We start from the raw sequence: 26444 nt of genomic DNA, 5'->3' as shown, positions 1-26444 counted from the left end.
TTATTCCATTTGGGAGAACAAATTACTTTCGTACTCCTGTAACCCCTCAGGGAGGAGCATAGGCCATCCATTAGCAATCTCCATCTAACCGTGTCCTGGACAATTCTTTACACTTGTTTCCAGATGTTATTCATCCTTTTGATGTCTGTTTCAATCTTAAAACCAGTGTGTTCTTTGGCCTTTTTATTTTCTGTTTCCCTTCACCATTCCAAGTTAGCGCTTGTCTCGTGAGGCAGCTTGACGATTTCGTCAATGGGTGTCCTATCCACTTCCAACGTCTTTTCCTAATTCCCTCTTCAGCTAGAAGCTGGTTTGTCCGCTATCATAAAAGGGTGTTCCACTATCCATCTCTGCTTATAGTGTTTGTGAATTAAGGCTATATTGAGGCAATACGCACAGTATGCACATATGCCAATTAGAGACTGACCATTTGCAGTCCTAAACATCAATGGGAAGATTCAAACAAACAATACCAAGTGAATTTAATCATGTAAATAGGTATAAAATAACTGAGAATAGTATAAACATACAACTTCCATTCTGAATCGTTGTAAAGGTGGTCGAATATTATCTGGTATACGATAATCCCCTTTTCGTCTAACTAAAACAAGTTTTGGTGGTGCCATACCAATTTTGATTTGTTTTCTTCTTGTATTATTTATTTGAAAATCATTAGAATTGTCTAATAATAAGACAGAATCAGCATCAAATATTAAATCATCGAATTCATCGACTGTATCCACTTCATCATCATCATCATTATCATCGTCATCTGAATCTTTATTCAAATCATCTTCATCATCTAAGTACATTCCTGGAATACTTTTTAAAATAACACGATCATCAAATTCTTTTGTGTATGCAGCTAATTCTTCGAATGTAGGCAGATTTTCATATGGCACTTGGGGATCATCCTTGAATAGATACATTTATGTACAAAAAAGAGTGAGAGTTGTAAGAATGATAATGAAAGAGAACTTAATAACAAGTAAAGGTTTGGTATTTCAAATGGTATTAACCAATCTGCTCGGGGATACAGATTAAACGATTGAATGACACGTAGAATTTCGAAATCAAAACATGAAACTTATATACAATAAGGTACTACCGATAATGAAAACATAAACAATACAATCAGAAGGGGTTTTTTGTGGAGATTTAGTATTTGCATAGTTGAAAGCATGAGTCAGTTGAAGCTAGAATCTCGCGAGGCGAGGTCGTGGATGCGCACTGATGAGGAGTCCTACAATAGGACGAAACGGCCGTCCAGTGCTTCCAGGTTTTCCTTGGTAGTCAAGCTTCAATTTATTCATCCTTTCAACTATGCAAATATAAAAAATACAGTTTGTAAACCTCAATTCTTAAGATATCTTGAACGTCTAGACGCATCAAGGTTATGATCGAAGAACACGTGCTTCTTGAAATAATTATATAACAATGATTTACAAAAGTATACCGTAAACTAAGCAACCGCCAGTAGTTATGCTAATCTAACAACGGTACCAAACAAATTGAGACGAGAAATATGTATAGGAAATATGGAGACTTACAAGTCAACAAGGGCTAAATGAGCAGAAGAATTATAAAGATGACTTTTAGGAACCTTGTTAGAGTACAGTTACAATAATAATTGGGAAATATGTCATGAATTTTTTCAACGAACAGGTAGAGAAATGAACTGCAGGCTGGAAAATGATCGGGATTGACATTAGTTACTGAATATTGGTAAGTAATATAATTAGTAAACCGGAAGGAACCAAAATAGGGACAAAGTGGTGAGGTGTAAAATAGAATTAACAGTTATCCTATTACAAAATGTTTTCACCATGAACTAACCACATCTAAACGGAACGTTTAGAAACAAGGGATATGAGAAAATCGTTTTGTAAAGAGTTGGATAACTTGGAAGTATGCAACCATAATCCTTCACCAGGAGTGGAATATAGGATCTTTTTAGTCTCATGTTGAGCACAATGCTATTAGGTCTATCACTCAAAACTAAGATGCCATGAACAAATCAATGTCAGCCAATCTGTAATTTAGCTTTAGATTCTTATTCAGTCTAAATGGTGTGTTCTATTGTGAGCTTCAAATTGATTGAATGCGCTGGTTATAGCTGTCTAGATTACATTACATTTGGTAGTGTTAACATATCACAACGACTCGTGATCTATGATCTTCAAAGGTGTTAACTCTGATCGATAAGAATGAACCAACCAATATCATTTGAGATACCCCCACCCCATCAACTAGACTCAGTTTAATCTCTGACTGACCATTCTTTTTAACTACCAGTTGCGAAGTCACTAATGAAATAAATTTTTGTTTATTATTTAAAATGAAAAAGAAAGAATTCATGAAACTTTTTTTTATAAAATTACCTGAATTAAATCGAAAGCAGCAAGTAATTCTCCACCAGGTGTTTGTCCTCGAAATACTGGCCACCATTGTAAACGTGGTGGTTTATATTTTTCACCATCCAAAGTAACATTTACTTCACAAAAACAACGTCCCATGAATTCCAAATCATTCTTATAAAATAAATTGAAAACATTTGAAAAATAGCATGCTACTTATAATTGTTAGTGAGTAGTTAGTATCATCTATGAGATAACGACATTTTAAGATTTTCTCGTTTGAAAAGATTGAATAGACAGTATTTTTGAACTAATAAGTTTCAGAATTGGTAGTTGTTATAAACGTAGGATACTTGTTATAACGTTAGGGTTTCTTGTTATAACAGTCCTTTCACTTTTTGCAGTATGTGAGACGTAAATTTATCTTAGACGAATATCTACACTAGGTTCGCACTCAGTGTCTATTCTACAAGACTTCAACACACAACTCAGATCAAGAACACGAGATTAGCCTAACTAGAACGTAAATGCATTTCCACACCAAAATCCGAAACAATCCAACAACAAGGAACAGTCAATCAATAACAGTCCGGATAGGGAAATACATAACACATCTAACACCTGTCACACTATCGACATGTCTGACTCAGGGAAAAAAACCAATCATTATCATTCTCGCCCTGATAAGACGAAACGGATGTTTACTGCTCCTGAGTTTTAAATGACTGTTTAACTTGGGTCGATACACGATCTCATTAAGATTAAATAATTAATGCAGACACCATCTAACCAAAACGTTATTTTGAAAACCAATAACCATTCTGTTAAAACCTAGGCTTAAGTGATGGGTAAAATGTAGTTCACTCATTGGTATGACTGTCTAGTCTGTCAGAAGTGGTATGACTGGCATAAGGAGAAATTGAGACAAGGATGACAATAAACTAATCAGATGAGTAATTTTAAAATACAAATTAAAGGTTAGAATACTATAAATTGAGTTCCTAATGACTCTTCATATAGGATGAATGTTATATACAATATAAAGGAGCGGAACACATTATGAGACTCGAGGTATAATTAACTAAAAGCAGATGTAATGAACGAGAACACAATTGGAAACAATCGAATGTACTTGTACACAAAATTAGTAAAGTCTGGGAATTCTTCATTTGCAAAATGTCAGTCAATTGTCTCAAACTTGACTGTTCTTTCCGCAAATAACAGTCAAACGTCTCAGATTTCTTTGTTCTTTCATTTTCACACCAAACATTCTTTATTGTCATTCTCTTTCTTCGGTTTTCTTAACCTTCTTCCTCTAGACATTTCACTTTTGGTTGATGATACATACTACTTATATCTGTAGACATCAGTAACACACCAAACAGGTATTTAAGTAGTTTACTGCGTATTCCTAAACTTAAGGATAATCAAGTGACTTATATGTTTAGGGACTCTTATTCGTAATCAATCCGGAGAATTGTTGTGTTCTATATGGCTTTGCTTACACTACAGACATATAATCCACTAACCGTTATACTGGATTCAACTTATAACCACTCGTCCCCATAAATTCCCCCTTCCCCAAACAACATCCGGTTAGAACGCAAGAAGTCATATTATTAGTCCTAAAAACGCTTAATTTTAGATTCATGACATAAATAATTAATGAAGTACATTTCAAGGACTCGGTGCACGACATGTTCGTTTTATAATTGATTACATAACTTGGACGTTTTTAATGAAACTAATTCATATATATAAAGGTTATTGAGTGTAATTTAAGAACCGTGGAATATATAGTAACAATTCAGAGTAGGAAGATAGCTTCCAATTAGGACTAATATAATAATATCATAAAACGATACATTTGTATTGTTTATTTGAATCTTTCCATTGATTTTTAGGACAATAACTGATCAATCTCTTTTGCAAATTTGCATCCTGAGCGGTTTCCCTCAATATTGCCATTAAATTACAAGCATTATAAGCAGAGGTGGATGGCGTTTTGCTGTACTTGGGACTCGTCAGCTGGATGTACCTACATTCCAGTGTTTATGTTTAGTCTGGGACCGGACCTAGTACCGTTCATTTCAAACGCTATCACATTATCCACTTAGATAATGGTTCCTAGAGTGAACATCAACTCTTGGTACAGGCATATCAAGCTGACGAGTCCCAAATATTAAGAAACGCGCGTTCTGGATTCCACTGCTAGCCACCACCCATCTCTGATCATAAAATAACTGTTTCGTAAACAATTAATAAAAATATAAATACCAGTCAATAAATGGATACCTACATTTTTTGTTATTTATATTATCACACCTCATCCTAACAATTTTCCCGATACAATACACGTATGCTTCCGTGGACATATTTTGTTTTCACTTTACTTCTTTTTTAAACCTATTAACGATTACTGTTACTAAGGTGCTTCATTCTATGTATTATGTCACGCCAGCTATCTTTCCAAGTCTTTTTCTTATGGAAAATAGAAAAGTATAGAACACCAATAGACTGATTTTATTTTGACTGTGGTGAATGATTTTCATGTAAACGATCGAATCATAATTCTACTCATATTACAATCTAGTGGGTAGCAATGAAATTGAAGAGGCTCATTTTGTCCCACTTAAGATTCATCAGCAAGATCAATATCCATCCTAGTATCAAACTCTATATTGATATTGTTTTTGACTGTTTGGACTTAAACAGTAATCATTTAATTAACTTACTCCTGGATCAATATCAAATATTTCTACAATAACTTCTTGAAGATTTTGTTTTACTGATTGAGCATTTTGATAAAATGTTACTTGTTTATATAATACAACATCCCACATTGGACTCATAGTTTGATATAATACTTGTGTTTGAAGTACATGTGATCCAATAAGAATTCTTGCCATTGGATCTGACATACCAGATGAATCGGAAGCTATTAGATCACGTGCAATAAATATATAACATCTAAACTGGAAACGACTAGTTTCTATGGGAAAAAAAATAAAACAAAATAAAAGAAATCCAATGAACAATTAACTGGATTGATGTATGGTTTGGTCGTCCAAACTAAATTATCCAACTTAGAGAACAAAACTCTATCAAAATCATCTACCTGAGCTACAAATCTTCTCCATCATCTCATGTTAATGAGTATTAGCAAGTATAGAACCTGGATGAAAGGTGTCCTATTGATTAGACTTAAATAAATTACGTACATACATATTTTAACAGTTGTTAGTCGTTGAAAAAGGAGAAAATCGGTCGAAGGAATTCATTCGTCGGACTAAAAAGCCTTCCACTTACCCATTCAAATTGACTATCTATTCCATTACCATACATTCTCTTTTTAGTGACTTTTTCATCAGTCCTAACGATCCTAACTACTCAGTTTGTAGAAAGTGTGTTTTCATCAAGACCTCTGAGTATATGTTTCAATAATATTGCTACAATTACACAGTTGTAAGAGTTTCTGCATAGGTTATTAATCTTATCATGGTAGAAGCATCAACTGTCTGAGATCTACTTTCAAGTGACTGAGACAAAGTATGCTCGTATAGATATCTTACGTTTACGTTTGTTGTGATCTAAATGTAATGTTATCACTTTTATCTTAAAAATTCACTGGACTTCTTTATCATTATCATCTTTGGAAATACATTTCAATAGTAGTCATTACCATATTTTCATCAAAACTGTAAAGCATATAATTGATAGCATAATTGTTTAAACTATACTCAATGAATGTGAACATCCATTCCAAAACTTGATTGCTTTATTTCGATACAACATTGGTACAAGGGGGCACCAAATATAAATGCGACACATAAACCATTCGATTCGTGTGAGGGCTAGGATACTGCTCGGTTGCCCCAACTGAATCAGGTGGTTTTCTCGGGGGGCCACACCTCGAGCCTTTGACCTAAAAGTCTAATTCATAAGGCACTTGAGCAACGTCAGAAGATGCAGTCTCATGGTGCCCGGTAACGAACAATGGATTCATACGCCGTTCGTTCCATCAGGATCCCGGAGCCAATGTGCACCAGTGGTTTGGAATAAGGGTTTCCTAACTCTCCTAGGTGGATCCTCCATATCCATCAACCCGGTTAAAGCCTCGAACATTCGCTTTTCATTTTCTCAATTTCGTAAAGAACAGTAATGCCGCAAGAAGTCAATGAGTAGGAATTCGCTGGCAGTGGTTGTATGCACGTGACCATGTGAGAGCATTTCGAGAGAGAGAGCTGACACCATACCTATTGAACGGGTAAGTGGATGTCTGAATTCAATCACTTAGTGAATAACGTGTTAGGCTTTTGGAGAGTAAGATGCTGGGTTCAGATTCTTTATAACGAACATCAACATGAGAATGCAAACGTATCCTACTAACAAATATCAAGTGAAATGAAACTTATGTCCTGGATCCAGCTGTCAGCTACAGTCCAATCTTATTAAAACAACGTTCACTTAAAAATAATATGGAAACAATCTTCTCAGGATGGAGATACTTGTTGAAAGCCAAAATGAATCTGAACAGGGAAAAAGCTCATACCCCTGAACATAATAAGCATTAAATTATTATTTTTACCTAGGTAAACCAATTCATTTGGTGGTTTTGGTGTTTTAAATATATTCTTATCATATCCACCAGGTAAACCATATGTATAAGAAGTAAAATCTTTAATTAAACCAAGCCATAAATATATACGTATTTGACTTTGAATTCTCCATCCTTTATGTCCAACACCTTCACGACCTTGTTTCTAAAAGAAATGAAATATGAAATAACAAAAGTAAGGGAATAAATTTCATAAAATATCTACTGTCCTCATCTATGAATCGATCGAATCCTTAGAGTCTGTTGTCAACATCATCTCGGATCTTCCACTTGTAACTAATATGAGGCTTCAATTTTATGAGTTAGTTTGACACTAAGGAAGCTTTGTATTTCTTACTATATTTGGAGTCTTTGCTCTGAGTAGTTTATCAAATATATGGAAAATTATGTAGATAATAAAAAAACATTTGTATTTTGATTCTTTGCATATTGAATGTTAAAAGCTACCTTGTGCTGATGATGTCGTTCAGAAGGACGACGAAAGCTCCACAACCAAACCATCCAGCTCAGAGAACAAAAACTCCATTAAAAGCTATCTTTCTAGTTATGCTGTATGGTTCACCTGTTAATTGACCTTTATTATCCTGGTTAATGGTTATTGGCTGTATATAAGATTCTGAAAGGACATTTTCACAAAGGTTGTGCATTGAGTGGATCGAAGATTAGGATTAATTTTTGAGAACGTTTTGCCTATGAATTTGGTACAAGCTTTATCAAGAAGATAATCAAAAGGTATAGATGTAGATAAATTCCTGGAATTATATGCTTTCAAATGCTGTTGGTAGGACCGTGAAGTACACTCCAATTATTTCATAATGATGGATTACAAATAATGCTGATTTTACTACGTGAACTTTCAGCTCTACTTATATACAGTGGCAAATGGCATATATTTTAAGTAAGAAACATCAATGCTTAAAACAATTAGTCCATTTAATAGTTGAATTCATGAGTCAATTAAAGCTAAACCACCATGTAAAACATCGAAGCACTGAACTGCCAGCTCAGTGATCTAGAGCTTAGGCGTTCACGCGCGAGACTGATAGGTCCTGGGTTTGGAACTCGCGAGACGGGATGGTGGATGCTCACTGCTGAGGAGTCCCACAATAGGACGAAAGAGCCTTTCAGTGCTTCCAGGTTTTCCATGGTGGTCTAGCTTCAATTGACTCATGATTTCAATTATATAAAACTACTAAAATTTCCACAAAAACCCCTTCTGATAATTTCTAATCCATTCACTACTAGGAAATGGAGAAAAAAAAATTATTTCCTATTTACATTTTAATGTTACATACACGTAAGTATAAAGTTGCCATTTGTCCACTCCATTTGCCTCTTTCACAATCTACAGCTGAATAATAAATATCTCGTGCTGGAATTCTAACAAAACCAACTCTTTGACGTTCCAAAATCATTGAAATAAAAACATCCGGTAGACCATCTTGTGGCTAAAAGAAAAATAAACAGATCAATATTCATATGAGTTCAGTCGAAATTCATTTGACTAATAAACATTGAAATAATCCTATCACATCACATTATTCTATGATGCACACCTAAAAGGCGCTTATCCTTTGGAAACGTTCCATTTGAGAGTTTAAACAATAAAAAGGAGAATCACTAATCTTTTGTAATACTTATTGATCTGAGTAGTATCGTTAGCATTTATGCTTCAATTTAACTATAATGGGATTTATCTGAGCATCTGATCTGATCTTTATTGATCACAACTTAGTTGTTATAACTTAGTGATCTGAGGACGAAACCTTTTTGAAGGAATTTCATACCACTGAAATCAATTGTATGTCAAGACTCCTTTGAACGTAATATCATCGTTGAATTGTTTATTTAGGTTTTCTGAGGATTTTGGAATGTACATCAAGCAAATTTTGTGTTCTTTTATCCTTACATTCAGTTGCCGTGATACCTCACCTACATATAAAGCATTAGAGTCACTACATTGACCACATATACACTATCGTAATCTTCATCCTTTGATACTGAGTCTTTAATACTTAATGGTTTAAAGTTAAGAATATTGTTTATTCGAAAAAATACGCTTATTTTGTGGTGGTTTACGATCCTACTGATCTCATCAGAAGTTCCTTTGCAATATGGGATCATCACCGTATTAACCCAATCTTTTGGTTTTCTTTTTAGATTATTTTTTTCACAAAACCCCCTAGATAATTATTCTTCATCGCATTGAATATAAACAAATTCAACTCAATTTCTTTGTCATTCGGTTCTGTGAAGAACTCCGCCTATAGCCCCTCCGGGGGCTACTGACGGTCTCAAGCCCGGGTAAAGGAGGAGGGTTGGGCATGCAGTTAGCAACCCCATCCCGTAGAAAACCAACTCGCCAAAAAAACGCTAAAAAACGAGGAGTTTCGAAACTCTATATATCAAACTCTTAGCAACTATCACCTTTGTAGATAGGATATGTGCTGACTTGTAATCTAGATATTTCCCAGAATATATTGGCTTTCGGAATAGATTAATTTCTAAACAATCATTCTCTTTTCTTTAAACCGTATAGTGAACAAAAAGCTATTTGTGCTTAAAGAATTCGATCCCTTTACTAAACCTGATTCTATCAGATATCCTGCTGATATTTTTAAAAAAGTTCGTCGCAGTCATCTTGTTTTAGAATTTTCCGCCTTAATGTCTTACATAAATTTGGTACCCAACTACGATGAAACTGTTCGTTTGAATTTAGACGACAGTTTTTACAAATATCTTCTCTGATTTGAAAAAGTAGATTTTTCTTTCATCCCTAAAATTTCGATTTAGGTTGTTAGTTGATGTTGAGATGATCCAGAAAGTTTCTCACAATAAACATGACAAGCTCAGGAAACATTCAGAAGCATTTTATCTAATCAACGTTTAACTGGAGGTTTTGCTAGAAACATCACGAAAATGAAAAGTCGCATGTAGAGGTTCTGATTGTCTGATTACTACACTGCTACTATGTTTAGTAGCATTCCAGAATTTTCAGGAAAAACTAAGGACTTTTAAAATACTATAAAAACCTTATATTTTCTGTATATAAATGAACCTTTGGATGAAGGTGCTTCTCGCTTACTTTGCTCCTTTCCTCTCGTGTTTAAGTCGCTGTGCAGATTGGGGGGGGGGTCACGAGACTAGCTTGGGATCCGAGTATAGCGTTCAATTAGCAAGACTTATCAGTTGACACCTATGTTTTCACCTATGCACTGTCTCCAATTGTTTCGTTAGGTAACCGTCATACATGTATCTTTGTAGATCAAAATGTAACAGTATTCTGTTCAGTGATCAATCATCTGCATAATTTGAAGTTATTTATAACTTTCATCACAACCGAATCATGTTCAAAAGAACCAATGAAAATATGATTTGTGTGTTATTGAGATGTAAGTTTTGTTATTTTATATGATTGAAATCATGAATCAATTGAAGCTAGACCACCATGAAAAACCTGGAACCACTAGACGGCCGTTTCGTCCTATTGGAGGACTCCTCAACAGTGAGCATCCACCATCCCGCCTCGAGAGATTCGAACCTAGGACCTATTGGTTTCGCTCGTGAACGCTTAATCTCTAGACCACTGAGCCGACATCCAAAGGTGTTAATGTCTAACCTCAACCAATCCACGAAATTGAGCAACCATTCACCAGTGTCTTCAGTGAATTGATATCTCACAACAGACCTGGTTGAACTCCACTGGTTACTGCTTCTCACTGGAACTCCGGGAAATACCTCATGGATGAGCACTGCTGAGGAGTCCCACAATAGGACGAAACAGCCGTCCAGTGCATCTAGGTTTTCCATGGTGATCTAACTTCAATTGACTCATGATTTCAACTATATAAAATTACTAAAATCTCCACAAAACCCCCTTCTGACAATGTAAGTTTAGTTGATCATTTTCATACTTTACAAGAGTTAATGTCAGTTAACCCTATTCAAAGTAGTCGTAATTTCATTTCCAAACATCCTAGAATTTATCATAATAAATTAGGTTTACAATCTTTGAACCTACACAAAGATCACATTTTATGTCATTAGAAAAATTAAAAATCACTTTCAAAATGAAAACAACAAATAATAAACATACGCAGTTACTTAAATGACACAAACGACTGTGTAATGCATTGGCATCTTTAATTTTTTCACCCAATGTATTTCTATGTACTTGTTTTGATAGATTAATCATTAACAAAGCCATTCTTCGTAAATCACGACGAACTCTACGTGAATATTCACGATCAAGTAATGTTGTACTAGCAGTATCACGACATGATCTTATTGATTCTTGAGCTAAACTGAATTTTTTTGCCATTGTCAAGAAAACTGTACGTAGATACTTTTTAGCTTCAGTTATCTTCCTTCTAATAAACAAGTGCTTAACACGTTGTATTTGATAATACTAATTGTTATGATAAAGAAAAGAAAACGAGAATGGAAAAAGATACCAGATAATTTAAACAAACGGTTACGTTAAATTCATTTAGTATTGGTTGTTTGAATCTTCTCATTGATGTTTAGGACTGCAACTGGTCAGTCTCTTATCGGCATATATGCAAACTGTGCGTATTTCCTCGATATAGCCTTAAAATTCACAAGCATGGTAAGCAAAGATGGACTCAGTGGCTGAGTGGATAACGCGATGGCGTTTGAAGCGAGAGGTACTGAGTTCGAGTACCAGAGTGAACATCAACTCTGAGATGCAGGTACATCCAGCTGACGAGTCCCAAATAGGACGAAACGCGCGTCCTGGATTCTACTGCTAGCCACTATCCATCTTTGCTTATCTCTAAGCTTATTCATACTACTTAATAAATAGTATCTAATCATAGAAATCATAACAATTATTCTTTAATATTCCGATAATTAGATATTTGAATCTCTTATGTTTCGTAAAATAGTGTAAAGTGATTTGTTTAAAGAATAGATCTTTTGAAGAGTCCAAAAACTAAATCTAATCATAAGTATCAATATCAAGGTTGAATGTGATAGTTTTCATGGAATTGAGGATTGAATAGAAAGTTAATAATTGTATCATTGTGATATCCTAATGAATATGAGTAGTATATTATGTAAACTTATGTTAAATTATTTCAGTTATTTATTGATTTACTCTGAAGAACTGACTGACATGAAGTGCTGATGATGTCGTTCAGAAGGACGATGAAAGCTCCACGACCAAACCATCCAGCTCAGAGAACAAAATTCTATCAAATCACCCACCTGAGCTTCTTCATGTTAGAAATATAATTTTCTACTCATTGAGACATTACAAAGACATAAGTATTTTATACTTATTAACGTTGATTATTCATTTTGTATTGTTTGTTTGAATCTTCTCATTGATGTTTAGGACTGCAATTGATCAGTCTCTCATTGGCATATATGAATCCTGAGCGGATTGCCTCGATGGAGTTTGAAGTGGACAGTACTAAGTTCGAGTCCCGGAGTGAACATCAACTCTGGGATGCGGGTACATCCTGTTGACGAGTTCCAGATGGAACGAAACGCACGTCCTGGAATCCACTGTTACCGACCATCCATCTTTGCCTATAACCTTAATTGTGTTATTATCATATTATTCTGCTGAAGAGTGATTTAATGTAAGTCATGTATTTGTGTATTCATACATAAATGAGTAAGAAAATTATGATATTTACTAATCTTTCATTTAATTTGTACGAAACGAGACTTTATCTTGGATTTCAACTTGGATTACTTAAAAAGATTCGAGTGGTTAATATTTCCTTTCATAGTGAGAATAGTAAGAACTAGCACTATATTCAGTTCTTCAACCACTCGTTTATCTAGTCCTTAGACAGGTTTTTTATATTATCAGTATGAGGTTGTAGAGATTGTTGAGTTTTTGATTGAAATCATGAATAGGTCAGTGTTAGACCATCATTAAAAACCTGCAAGTACTGGATGGCCATTTCGTCCTAGTATGGGAATCATCACCAGTGTGCACCCATGACTCCATACGCGGGATTCAAACCCAGGATCTCCAGTTTCACACTCGAACGCTTAACCTCTAGATCACCGCTAAGGCATCTAACGTTGTTAACGTCTAACTTCAAACAATCCATGAAATTGCGCGACTACCTTCCATTGTCTGAGGCATATATCTATCTCTACCCAACACGAATTGGACTCCACTAGTCACGACTTCTCACTAGGACTTCGAGAATTATTTTAGGAATCTAGTCACTAGTGAGTACATAATAGTTATTATATTAGTTAAATAAACCGACAGTTTTCATATTTCATTTTTACTTACAAATTCTTCACTTAATTTCTCTAAAATATTTGGTATACACATTCTAGAACGATGATCTTCATAATAACCAGTTAAATATAAACATGGTTTTTTATTACCAAAATTTAAATAATAATATTCTTTATCATCTGTTGTTGGAATTAATGGTGTTGTAGTTGAATAACACCAATCAACTCGTTCACGTGTATTATCTATAATAGAATAATATTAATATAATTATAATTTATTACAGTAAAAGAACAATAGTATAAATGGTAAGCAAAGATGAATAGTGGCTAGCAGTGGAATCCAGTTAGTACGTTTCGTCCTATTTGGGACTCGTCAGCCAGGTGTACCTGCATCTCAGAGTTGATATTCACTTTGGGACTTTTAAATAGAATATAATAAACTTTATCAGTTATCTTGTTCCGGGAAATAGAAGCAGATATGAAAAGGATGAATAACAACTGGAAAGGATTGCCCAGGACAGGGTTGGATGGAGAATGCTGGTAGGCGGCCTATGCTCCTCCACGAGGTGTAACAGGTGTAAGTAACTAAGTAAGTTATCTTGTCAGTACAATCTTTTTTTCATACGTTTCATTATTTTGATTAATAGGCCTTAGATCAATTTTAGATCTAAGATACTTTAGTACTATACAAGTCCATATAGCTTATTCTAGTTTCTGGATAGGCCAATCTATTTCAATAATAATCATTCATATGATCTAACTGAAGTCAGATATAAGGCCATTACACTACTCATTCACACAGGAATAAATCTAATTAAAGTTAAACATTTAATGTAAATCACATCAAACTGATACATTGATTATATTTACGGAAATAATTTGATTTACCAACTGACTTCCATTCATTCTGGCTAGTGAGTAAATACCGTAAAACTCAAAACAATACTGTGATGTGTGCTAATGATGTCGATAGATATAAGTAGTATGTATCATCAATCGAAAGTGGAATGCCTAGCAGCAGAAGGTAAATGAAGTATTCACTGTACGGTTCTCAGATTTTACTAAGATATTCTGTAATTTTGTATTCGAATACATTCGATTGTCCCCATTCGTGTTCTCGTTCACTACAATACCACTATTGAAATAAAGAGCGTTGCAGTATGAAGTTATTTACACCAGTAATCATATTACAACTAGATAACGATATGATTTGATCATTATTTGGTGTGTTATAGGTTACTATACTAAAGAATCATTTAAAATAAACCAAACATCTATTATCCTAATATAAATCATTATCTGAAGAATAAGAATAAACATATTTCCGGTGATTTAAACCCTTCTTTGATGAAAGAATAATCTGCTGATGACTTTCGATGACTGTTAAAATGACCCTAAGGAAGTAAAGCCAATATTCAACCAGTCGGTGTCCAAGTAGTATAAATGAACAATTTATTATATAAAACTTTCCAGATTGGTTAGGACGTGTAGTCAGGCGTTGAGACTATAATTTTAGATTGGAATCAAGATTCATGGTTGAAATCTAAGTTTAGTGTCAGTTATATTTATCTGGGTTTTTGGAATAATGGTTGGGAATACTTTGCAACCATTATGATATACATTTAGATACTTAATTTTTCCTTAGCATTCATAAACTACTGACCCTATATTTCAGTCTTCCTATATCATCAGTTTTGAATGTCTTAGTTACTGAATATCGGTACGTTTTGATTATGATTAGTGATAGGCTATTCTCTATAGCAAAAAATTCAATGGATGCTAACTTAAGTCTGACTGGTTGTTCGGTAAAGTATTCATTTACCAAGTCATTTTCAAAAGAAATAAATTTATTTACTTGGTTGTGCAAGTTCTATCGTTTGCAATTCAACTCCACCTCGTTTTCCATCTAACTGGTTACCGTATAATCCTGTGAAGAAAAAAAAAAGATAAATTTCGAGATTTTTAAGCAAAAGGATAATGAAAACGATGAGAGCTAACACACTTAAATGTACAACCAAAAGAAGAAGAAATCGTTAGCATACCTTATTCACTTAGTCTTCATCGACTCTAAACACTCAAATAATCCTCACAGTAGTTTTGAGATTGTCTTTATAAATCGTTCGGACCTACTAATATTTTGTATACAATTCATGAAGAAGAGGCTACTATCTAGTGATCCATGAAATGAAACCGGAACTATATGTGTAGAAGAGGTAAGTCTTATCATCATCTTTACCAGGACTATTATTATTATCACTATTATTACCATCAGCACACTGCCGTGCAACAGCCGCCAAAGGTTTTAGAACTTTATGGTCCATACGTAGGGCTTTTAGTTATATCGACGCTAAAACGTTTCTGACTTTGTATACAGTGTTTGTGCGTCCTAAACTTGAATACTGCATACAAGCGGCTAGCCCCTGCCTAAAAAAAACAGTGAGGTTTTTGGAAGGGTTAAGAGAACAGCAATTAAGCTGATTCCTGGAATAGCGAAGCTCCCGTATGATACTAGACTGACCAAGCTAAACCGATTCCCGCTGTCATATCGAAGAACTAGAGGCGACTTGATTACAGTTTTCAAATTGCTTAGTGATAAATTTGCACCTGATATGCCTCATTTTTCTTGTCTTCTAAAACAGAAAATTTACGAGGACACTCCAGAAAAGTTCACAGGCCCAGAACAAACTACTTATCAGCTGAATATCGACTTTCCCATCGAATCATCAACGAGTGGAATTCATTACCTCAGCATGTGGTTTAGGCTCCATCCGTCGACTCTTTCAAAAGAAAGTTTGATCAACTAAGAGACCATCATTGCCATGACTAATACAGGCCATCAAGCCTCCTGTCCTTTCCAAACTGAAACTGAAGCTGTAGAAGTTAAACAATCTTTTATTGTTATTATTTAAACTATATAAATTAGTATTATGATTCTTTCTGTTATGTCATCATGTTAAGTCCTCATGGAATTAACGCTGAACATGGCATCTATGTATTTACATATACGATTGTGCAACTTGACGATAAATTCGTTGAAAAGGGATCCCTACGCTAAATTACAAGTTTAATGTTCAACTGGAAATTATTCAACCAATCAATCATGGTTAATTTAAAACCTGAGATAAATGTATTTTACATTAGTTCTTCATTGAAAGGGGGAAAACTGTTAGGCCTAGAGGTAGAGTCATAAGAAATAGTAACACACTCTATTATCTTTTTGTGTATTCTCATACAGGACGGCCGCTTTGCCCTATTATGGGACTCCTCAGCAGTGCGCATCCACCATCCCGCACTCGCGACACTCGAACCCAGGACCTACCAGTATCGAGCCGAAGCCCTTAACCGATAGACCACTGAGCTGGCCGGCATCCAACGGTGTTAATGTCTAACTTCAACCAATCCACGATTTTGAGCGACCGTTCACCAATTGTCTTCAGTGAGTTGATATCTCTACAACAGACTTGCTAGAACTCCACTGGCCACTGCTTCCCACTAGAACTCAAGGAAATATCTCTTGAAGTCAGTCACTAGTGAGCATATGATTATAGATCAGAGGGTGTTTTGTGGAGAATTTAGTATTTTCACAGTTGAAATCATAAGTCAATTGAAGCTAGGCCACCATCGAAAACCTGGAAGCACTGGACGGCCGTTTCGTCCTATTATGGGACTCCTCACCAGTGCGCATCCACCATCCCGCACTCGCGACACTCGAACCCAGAACCTACCAGTATCGAGCCGAAGCCCTTAACCGATAGACCAATGAGCTGGTCGGCATCTAACGGTGTTAATGTCTAACTTCAACCAATCCACGATTTTGAGCGACCGTTCACCAATTGTCTTCAGTGAGCTGATATCTCTACAACAATAGTCTCGCGAGTGCGGGATCGTGGATGCGCACTGTCCAGTGCTTCCAGGTTTTCGATGGTGGCCTAGCTTCAATTGACTCATGATTTCAACTGTGAAAATACTAAATTCTCCACAAAACCCCCTCTGATCTATTCTCATACTACTTATTAATATTCAGTAACCAGTTTAGTTCTAATAGCATTGAATGTACTTATTATTGGATTGTTTTCTGATCTTTCAGTTTCCACACAGCTGCTGAATGTCATAGGGATTATGATATGTTGTTGTAAATAACCTTTGTATATTGCTTTAAGAAAATATCCGTCCTTTAATACACATTGATACGGCTTATACCGTAGATACCTCATGAATTGAAATTTGTAATGTGTTGTATATAAATTCGTGAGAGTAGTACTGTCTTTGCAGATAATCTTACGTTTTTGTCTACGAGATTTTATACATCACTCAATAGTGTGATCTGAAGATTCCAAATAGCTTCAGATCGATAAATGAGATCATATGATGAAAGTATAAAATGCCAGACAGTATTAGGTGTAGTGATAAATAGCCAAATAATTGCTCCAAGGCTTAAATCAGTTATTAACAAAATGCACTACACTGCAAAAGTCATTATTAAAAAAACTGTGTCCATGCTTCACCAAAAACCTAAAAGACATGAAAACGATCTCGTCAGATCCCACTGTGTTTACCAATTTAAATGTGTGTATGATCACACATACATAGGGAAGGGCAATCGTGATCTCGAAATTAGGGTATCTGAACATGTACCCAAATACTTACAAAAATAATTGAAATGAAATGACCCAATGAGAGTAAATGATTAATATCTATTATCCTCTATTGTCAAACATATAGTTGAAACAGGTCATAAGATTGATCTTTACGCAGCTTTTATGATTTTGTACAAAACTGTTAAAGGGAGTATACTATTGTTTATTGAAGCCCCCATTATGTATTCAAAAATAGTTTGTTCTCACCTTAAACCTACCCTGGTAGTATTAGTTTATTATCCAGAATGATGAGTTTTACATTGTTTTTCACACTATATTCATTAATATCTTTTTCTCCTCTTACCCTCCATTTCTAGTCTAGTTGACCTCTTATTTTTTTATATATAAATGTTCTTAAAAAGGACATGCTTTAAGGAAATCACCCAACTGTGTCACAAGACAAGCCCTCACATGGATTCCTGAAGGCCAAAAAAGAAGAGGAAGACCAAAGAACACATGACGCCGAGAAATAGAGACAGACATGAGAAGAATGAACAAAAACTGAATAGAACTAGAAAAGAAGGCTCAGGACAGATTGGGTTGGAGAATGCTGGTCGGCGGCCTATGCTCCATTGGGAGTAACAGGCGTAAGTAAGTGAGTAACAAGTATATATGTGATAAGATCGTTTGAAATGTATTGCACTAACACACCACACAGTTCTGATAATCTTCGGCTTTTTATTACACTATAGAAATTTATCAAAGGGACTAATTGCTTTGAATATTTTATAATTCTATAAAAACAAATGTGAGTTTATAGTTACAGTTAATCTCTATTAACTATATATTAATCCGATCGTATGCTACAAAGAACCAGTTAAAAGCTTCTGATTTTAAGCAAAGTTGGATAGTAGTTAGCAATGAAATCCATGATGAGCGTTTCGTCCTATTTGGGACTCATCAGCTGAATGTACCCGCATCTCGAAGTTGATGTTCACTCTGGAACTCGAACCCAGTACCATTTACTTCTGATTTTATTTTTCCAAATATACATTTACTCAAATGTAGAAAATACTACATATGAATAGATGTAGCTTATTGGGACTTTCCTACTGACGGTGATAATCCAAGTTATCCAAGATTATCCAAAATATAAAAAAATAATGATGAAATAAATAAGAACATCAATGTTATCTTACCAAAACTGATTTCATAAGAAATTGGTTTGTTCTTAATACCAAGTTTTTTCTCAATGACACTTGCTTCAGAGAAACAGGCAAATAAAAAGTATAAACTTTTCTTTCCTGCTACAGTCTATAAAAGTGAAATAAACAATTTTTAATTATCATCGATCGAAATAGAAATACCTGGCAGCGGAAGGTTAAGAAGATCAAGAACAGAGAATGATTGCTGTGGAAATGATGGAACAGTGAAGTCTGGGACGATTGAGTGACACTTTGCAAATGAAGTATTGACTATATGATTCTCAGATTTTACTAAGATATTCTGTAATTCTGTGACCAAATACATTCGATTGTCCCCACTGGTGTACTTGTTCACTAGAGAATGCTTACTGCTGACTGGATCCTATCGGTCAAACTTTCAGGATTCCTTCTAACAGACCTTATATAACAATGTATATAAACTGTTGCTGGATAGACAACCAGTAAACTCTACTTATGTTTCCCCTTAGGGAAAGTTCATGAATATTTAGAGTTATGAGGACAAGTCAACTAGACTAATATATTTTTAAATGTTATTATTCGGCCTATTTATAAGAATGATCATTGTCAAAACATTGTTCCTAGTATTGTTCATTTGAATAACATCAGTAAAGAGCACTGTATATTGTTTATTGCTTTTAACAACGAAGCAATGTATCAGCAAATACTTTTTCTATGAATTTTATTATTATCATACTCCCTGAATGACTGTACCGAACAATTCACTTGAATTTCAGAACTGTTTCAGAATCATATGATCATTTCTGTTTAAAATTAAATCCCCGCTTTATTTTACAAACAGGCCGCCTATAATTAATTGATCAATAAGTAGTGATCAATGTTATATATGTCAATTCCCTCTTAGTTCTGATAAAATCCGACAGATCTATTTCCAGTGTTGCCACTAGTTTAAGTGAATCGATGTCAAGTGCACTGTGTGGAGATATAAGTTGGTGACTGAAAGTAGTCAATAGAAAACTCTGTCGTTCTGAACTAAGAAGGGCTTGGCAGATACGATATTGGTAATCAATTAATTGAAAATATAACTCCAGCCTTCAGGAGGTCAGTCGCGGCCCAGATACCTCAGAATTGATGTCTTAAAATGTGAAAATGGATGACACACGTATAAGCTTCACAGGGAGCGTCAGTCACTTAAAGACTACATGCACACCTTGCTGATGAGTGCCAAATACCAGGATACCTGGGTGCAGGGTTTTCTATTGACAACATCCAACTACCAACTCATAAAACAGACTGTCACATATCATTTATATTATCATTTTAGTAAGCATTAAATTTACTGATACCTTGATAATAAAACTAAGTACTTAAAGGTTGTTACTACTATAAGAACAAACCAAAAAATATGACTAAATCATAGTAAGGTATCTGGAATGCATATTTAGTAGCCCAAGATCTGACCCCATATAGATCGTTTGCTGCTTGTTATCGAAATATACATGTAGCCAATCGGTGTATACAACCATAGACTTAAGTAGCTCTAGTGAATAACGGAACCAAATAAGTCAATTACCAGAATAGATTTTTGAACATGTATATTTCGTACGATCGTTGATATTTAAAGCGAAGCAAAATAAAATGACATGCAACGGGGAAGGCGAGTGAGCCAACTCAACTTAGTCAAGCGTGAATCGATATTTATAGTCCAACAAAAATAAGTTACAGGCATTTGATGAGTCGTATAAGAAACGCACACACATACGCTCATATAAAAACAGTCAAGGTTGATAAGCGAGTAAGTGACAAGATCAAAATGTAGCTTGGGAAGAATCGATTAATCGGTTTGTCCAAAAGCTAGAATAATGTATGTGAACTTGACATAGGGCCATCCACCACATACATAAAGGACCATATCGTAAAACTTATACATTTAGTTGGTGCCGTTACGTTGTCAGGTGTTCTGTAAATGTCTTCATATAAATACTTCAAAAAAGTATCTTTTCTTCAACTAATCTATCAATCTAACACAACTCCATGAAAATACATGTTTACAATGAATAAAAATGTATGCGCATCCTGGATAACCTCAAATTACCTCTGAAACAGGACTTGCAACAAGTTTACTAGTACCAATTCGAACTACATCTTCATCTTCCATTGATCTTATAGCTAGAAGTAGTCGACCACGATAAGCAACTCCTTCCCCAAGTGCTTGATTCAATTCTACTTCTGGCTGTAACATTTGTGCATATGTATAGATTCGTGGAGTTCCATAAAGATTAATCCAAGATGGTCCAAAATGTGGAAAATTACCTAAGAAATAAATATAACTAAGTATCTTATATTACAATTCAATAATTTACTGTAAATAAAATCAGCTATTTATTGTTAAGAAGCTAAAGAATAACACAATATTTACAAAGATAAATTCACTTAGTATTACTTGTTCGAATCTTCCCATTGATGTTTAGGACTGCAACTGGTCAGTCTCTAATTGTCATATGTGCATACTGTGCGTATTGCCTCGATATAGCCTTAATTCACAAGCATTATAAGCAAAGATGGATAGTGGCTAGCAGTGGAATCCAGAATGAGCGTTTCATCTTATTTGGGACTCGTCAGCTGGATGTACCTGCATCTCAGAGTTGATGTTCACTCTGAAACGAGTGTATAACGTTTGAAGCGAAAGGTACTGGGTTCGAGTCCCTCGTGGAGGAGTATAGGCCACCCACCAACATTCTTCATCTAACTGTGTCCTGGACATTGTTTTCCAGTTGCTAATTCGACTATTATATTGAAAAATGTATTTACTGTTTCTTTCGTTTTTACGATAGATTGAGAACTATTGAATATCAGGAAGCCCTGAACGTCTGTTTTATTCTGGCGTCTGAATATCTCCTATATGCTTATCCACTGATGTGAGTTGTAAAATAATTAAAAACAAGGTGATAACAATGCAAATCAAAGTAAAACATAGATAATTATGAAGTTCAACTTACGGCCAGTAATATGGCACATAATATCACGTATATCAATTAAACGCGTAGCAATCAGTTCACCTTTTAGTCCACCATTTCTGACATTAATTCTGATAGTTCTAGTGAATGATGGAAAATAATCACAAAATTCAATTGTTTCATTCCATATTGGATTATAATTGTATTTTTCTGTTTTAGTTCTAGCCTATAGTATTTAAAGAAGAAAGAAGAATAGATTTCACTAAAAAAGAAACTGATATGAATAACTATTAATCTTTAAACTTCACCCCATCGCACAAGCAAGTGGATATCAGGACTCAGTGGCCGAGTGGATAACGCGATGGGGTTTAAAGTGAAAGGTACTGGGTTCGAGTACCAGAGTGAACATCAACTCTGAGATGCAGGTACATCTAGCTGACGAGTCCCAAATAGGATGAAACGCGCGTCCTGGATTCCACTGCTAGCCACTATCCATCTCTGCTTACCATTTTTAGACATAGTTGTTGAATAGTTGAGAATGATGACTGAATTTAAAGGAAATATCCTGAATTTCCGATGAATTTAAACATACGGTGACTTGAAGGTTGATAGTCAGAAATGTTACCACAATTTTACTCACTATTCAGGCATATAATTGAAGTTCGTCAATTTGACCCTTTTCAAATACTATCTTCATCATAATAAATGATCTTGATTCTAAGATGAACAACACAACATAGATTAGCTGAAATCAGAATTAATGACATATGAAAGTGTCAGGTTCTATCCTATATAGGAATGAGGACTATGAATTAGAAGATCAGTTTGAACGAAGAAAAAATGTCTGTCAGTGAAAAATCTTTGTTAATTTCTCTAAGAAGGCTTTTAAAAGCCAATGAAAGCCTTGAAGATATGTTAGACACCCAATGAAAGCTCTCAAGCAAAATCTAGAAAACAGCTGATTGTTGTTTCCTTATATAGATTGGACAATTACAGTGTTCATTACTTATTTCAGTAAGTTTTCCAGAAGTATTTAGTCTCATTATCGCAGGTAATCCTACAAAAAAAAACTGTTTTTACGTGATTCAACATTTGAAGTAAAGCTTGTTTTAAGCTTCTTGCCTTCATTTTTCTACTCTGGGTCCAACAGTAGAAGACTTTTGGGGACTGGGAAGACGGGAAATCAATGTTATCACAAAACGACTGTCTTTGGTTTTCACTGATTTTCTAGTTGATGTTATTTTATGATAAAAGCTATATTCAAATGGTGTTAATTAGTCCCAAATTATTATCAGTACATTTACCTAAACAAAACATTTATAAATGATTTGTTAATAACACTGTAATGCGCTAATGATGTCAAAGGATAAAAGTAGTATGTATCATCAATCAAAAATGGAATACCTAGCAGCAGAACGTTAAGAAGATCAAAGAAAAGAGAACGAGAATAGAGAATGATTGCTGTGGAAACGAAGGAACAATAAAGTCTGAGACAATTGATTGACATTTTGCAGATGATGTCGTCCTACTTTATGGCAGTGAAACATGGCCGATAAGATTAGAGGATATTCGTAGGCTACTAGTTTTCGATCATAGGTGTCTTCGAAGTATTGCTTGTATATTCTGGGACCACCGAGTAAGTAATGCAGTTGTTAGGAAACGGGTAATAGGTAAGGATGGCAAATCGATTGATAAAGTAGTGAAACTTCATCAGTTGAGATGGCTGGGACACGTGTTACGTATGCCCAACCACTGACTGCCCCGATGTGCAATATTTTATGGTGTATGAGTAGGTTGGAAGAAAGCTAGGGGCGGCTAGACCAAAACGTGGCACAAATCCATGAAGTCACTGACAATTGAACTGAACCATGTTGGTAGGTGTAGACTACCTGGTTGGGATGCGCGAGATGATATCGGTCGATTGTTATAGACCTTGAATGACATGGCTAAGATGTTCTATAATTTTGTGTTCGAGTATATTCGATTGTCTCCACTGGTGTTCTCGTTCACTATAGCATGAGGGGCAACTAAGTAACTTTTATGTCATACATTTTTCATCTATCCGAGGTGTTTTTTTAACGTTCTTGGAACAGACAACCATGCAAGGAAAAGTGTGTGCGAAGAATAAACCTGTAAATATCCGATTTCTGTTACAGAAGTTTAGGTACAACTAGGAAAACTTTAGTTAGAATAAGTTGATTGCAATAAGGATCAAACCAGTTAGTTTTAAAACAAAAACTCAAACTTCAAGGGTAAAGAATTACAAAAGTTGTTTCTCGAAACAAAAGAAGTTTTACCGTTACTTGGGAGGTAATGTAAACCTTGATTCATACTCCAATAAGACACTAGTTTTCATGACCAAAATGGAATATATTATTTAGAAAAACATGAATTTTACATCAATAATTAAGACAGTCATTGATCTGCAACTTCTTGAGTTTCTTCAAAGGGCAACCATGTCTTGTCATGTCAAATTTTTGTCTTTACACATAAATAGTACAAATATCACAGTGTTATTAAACAGAAATTTATGGTTTATGTATACAATCAGTCAGGGAATGATCTCAAGAGAGACAAAACGGGAAACTTTGGATGCTAAAACGTCTAGTTGAAAAGGCAGAGATATTCCCCAAACTTTCACATCATTGTCTGAATTTCTGTTAAACAATCATTACTAGATATTTCAGCAAGTATTATCCGCAGGATCTTGTGCAGATGTGGCAAAGTATGAGATTAGTTTATCAGAACTATTTTGCTCATGGATAACTAGTATTTTTATTGCCTAACTTCTTTCTTGTAGAACACAACTATATGTAACTTTATACCGTTTGCAGTTAGTGGAAAGCCTTGAATTTCAATGAATTCATGTTATGCTGTAAATCTTTTCCTTCTCGCTTCATTTAAAATTATAAAGGGATAACAATGTATGAAATCCTCATATTTCATTGGTTAATCGTTGATGTGAACAGCGAAACAAGAAGCCTTAACAAACTACAGAAGCTATTTTTGGGGACGTTATTTCATTTAATTCGAAGCTTGTAAAACTGTAACATTTACTTTTGTCCCTAGTCTATTCTACAGATCATAAGCTTTCGTTTGATGTATGATTCACTGCCATAGCCCTTTCTGTTCCAAAGCTATTGTAATTTAGACGTAACCTTTTGTACCCTATTTTCTACTCTAATCCTCCAGTTTGGACATAATTGTATTTTCCTAATTATTGTACGTTTTGGCCAGGTTAGTCATCTATTTATTCATGTATCTTTTTACACTAACCCAAATTCGGAATTCGGGTACCAGATCGGGATTGGAATAAAGCGAATATTGTTTCAGTTGTATTGTCTTTTTCGCGCGTGCTGTCAGCCAATCAGGGATAGAATAGTTTTCGTCTCTCTACTCCCACTTCGAACTCACGCATACTAGCCTCAAGGTTAAGCCAGTCAGTCTATCGCGTCAAGGTCTTAATCTACATTAGACAAGTTATCTTCGGCACGAAAGTTGGTAGAAAGATTCAAGGACGTAACAATCGTAAACTTACTGTTCTCTTTTTGGTCGATATGCATTTTGTAAATCCGGATATATTGAAATGGTCATTTTTGTACTTGTTTGTACTGAAATTTAACTATTGTTGTTATGATCCTTATCTTAAGTGTGAGTTGTTTTACAACCAAAATTAATAGGTATCTATTGTGGAATCATTTATTATTTACATGTAGTTGTAGGGCCAGTAAAATGTCACTGGGCCCTAGCCAAATCATCCGACAGTCAAGTGATTGAATATCGAACAGATCGCCGATCCTCATCGTGATCACGAACAACCAACAAGCATCAGTTAATAGCACGCTATGAAACTCTTCAACACTGTGCATCTACGATCCTGAACGCGAGATTCGAACCCAGGACCTTCGATCTCTTCCTTTTTTAATAATGATGAGATAATTAAAATTTTTCTGAAATTATAATCTTAAAAAAAAGCAAAACACACAACCGGAATTAGATTGATACCTACTGTATGTCCAGCATAAGAAACTTCCACATATGAATCAAGATTTGGTGTATTTTCTCCAACAAATGCTTTTCTTATTTTATCGCTTATTTCTGTGTTCATGGGTGGTAGATCTTCAGCTTGATATATACTGACTTTCATAGAGAGCATAATACGTTTTTGTGTCATACCGGTATAACGTGGTAATAGTAAATGACTGGGAAAAAATGGAAGAGAAAACAATAGATTATTATAAAAATGTTTATTTGGATAAACTGTGTTACTTTTTCGATGTAGGTTTGTTCTCTTAGCTGGATGGTTTGGTCGTGGAGCTTTCATCGTCCTTCTGAACGACATCACTTTCTACAACAGTGAATGTTTAGCAGCATGATTTTGAATGGTATAAGATATTGATTAAAATCTGATCAACATTGTGGATGGACAGGACATTGGAGATTAATCAACAATCAAATATTTTGGATAATGTAGCCCGATAATTAATCGTTTGCAGTTTTAATCAATCTATTTAATCATT

At 34.9% G+C, this 26444-nt stretch overlaps 1 protein-coding gene across 1 annotated transcript in view; it reads right to left on the bottom strand.

Annotated features, from left to right (window-relative positions):
- The window catches only part of Smp_163750 (putative otoferlin), a gene marked incomplete at both ends in the record, with an annotated part of 111382 nt that overhangs the window by 44380 nt on the left and 40558 nt on the right, over positions 1-26444 (bottom strand). The window contains 11 exons of the mRNA XM_018790323.1: positions 824-914; positions 5093-5349; positions 6946-7120; positions 8271-8423; positions 11072-11383; positions 13259-13449; positions 15062-15133; positions 18983-19097; positions 21063-21280; positions 21967-22150; positions 25934-26126. Coding sequence (XP_018655678.1) covers positions 824-914; positions 5093-5349; positions 6946-7120; positions 8271-8423; positions 11072-11383; positions 13259-13449; positions 15062-15133; positions 18983-19097; positions 21063-21280; positions 21967-22150; positions 25934-26126 — 1961 coding nt within the window. The remainder of the gene's footprint in view (positions 1-823; positions 915-5092; positions 5350-6945; positions 7121-8270; positions 8424-11071; positions 11384-13258; positions 13450-15061; positions 15134-18982; positions 19098-21062; positions 21281-21966; positions 22151-25933; positions 26127-26444) is intronic.

The sequence above is a fragment of the Schistosoma mansoni genome, chromosome W (assembly GCF_000237925.1).
Source record: "Schistosoma mansoni strain Puerto Rico chromosome W, complete genome".
NCBI lineage: Eukaryota > Metazoa > Platyhelminthes > Trematoda > Strigeidida > Schistosomatidae > Schistosoma > Schistosoma mansoni.
This window is presented reverse-complemented; position numbering and strand designations above follow the sequence as displayed.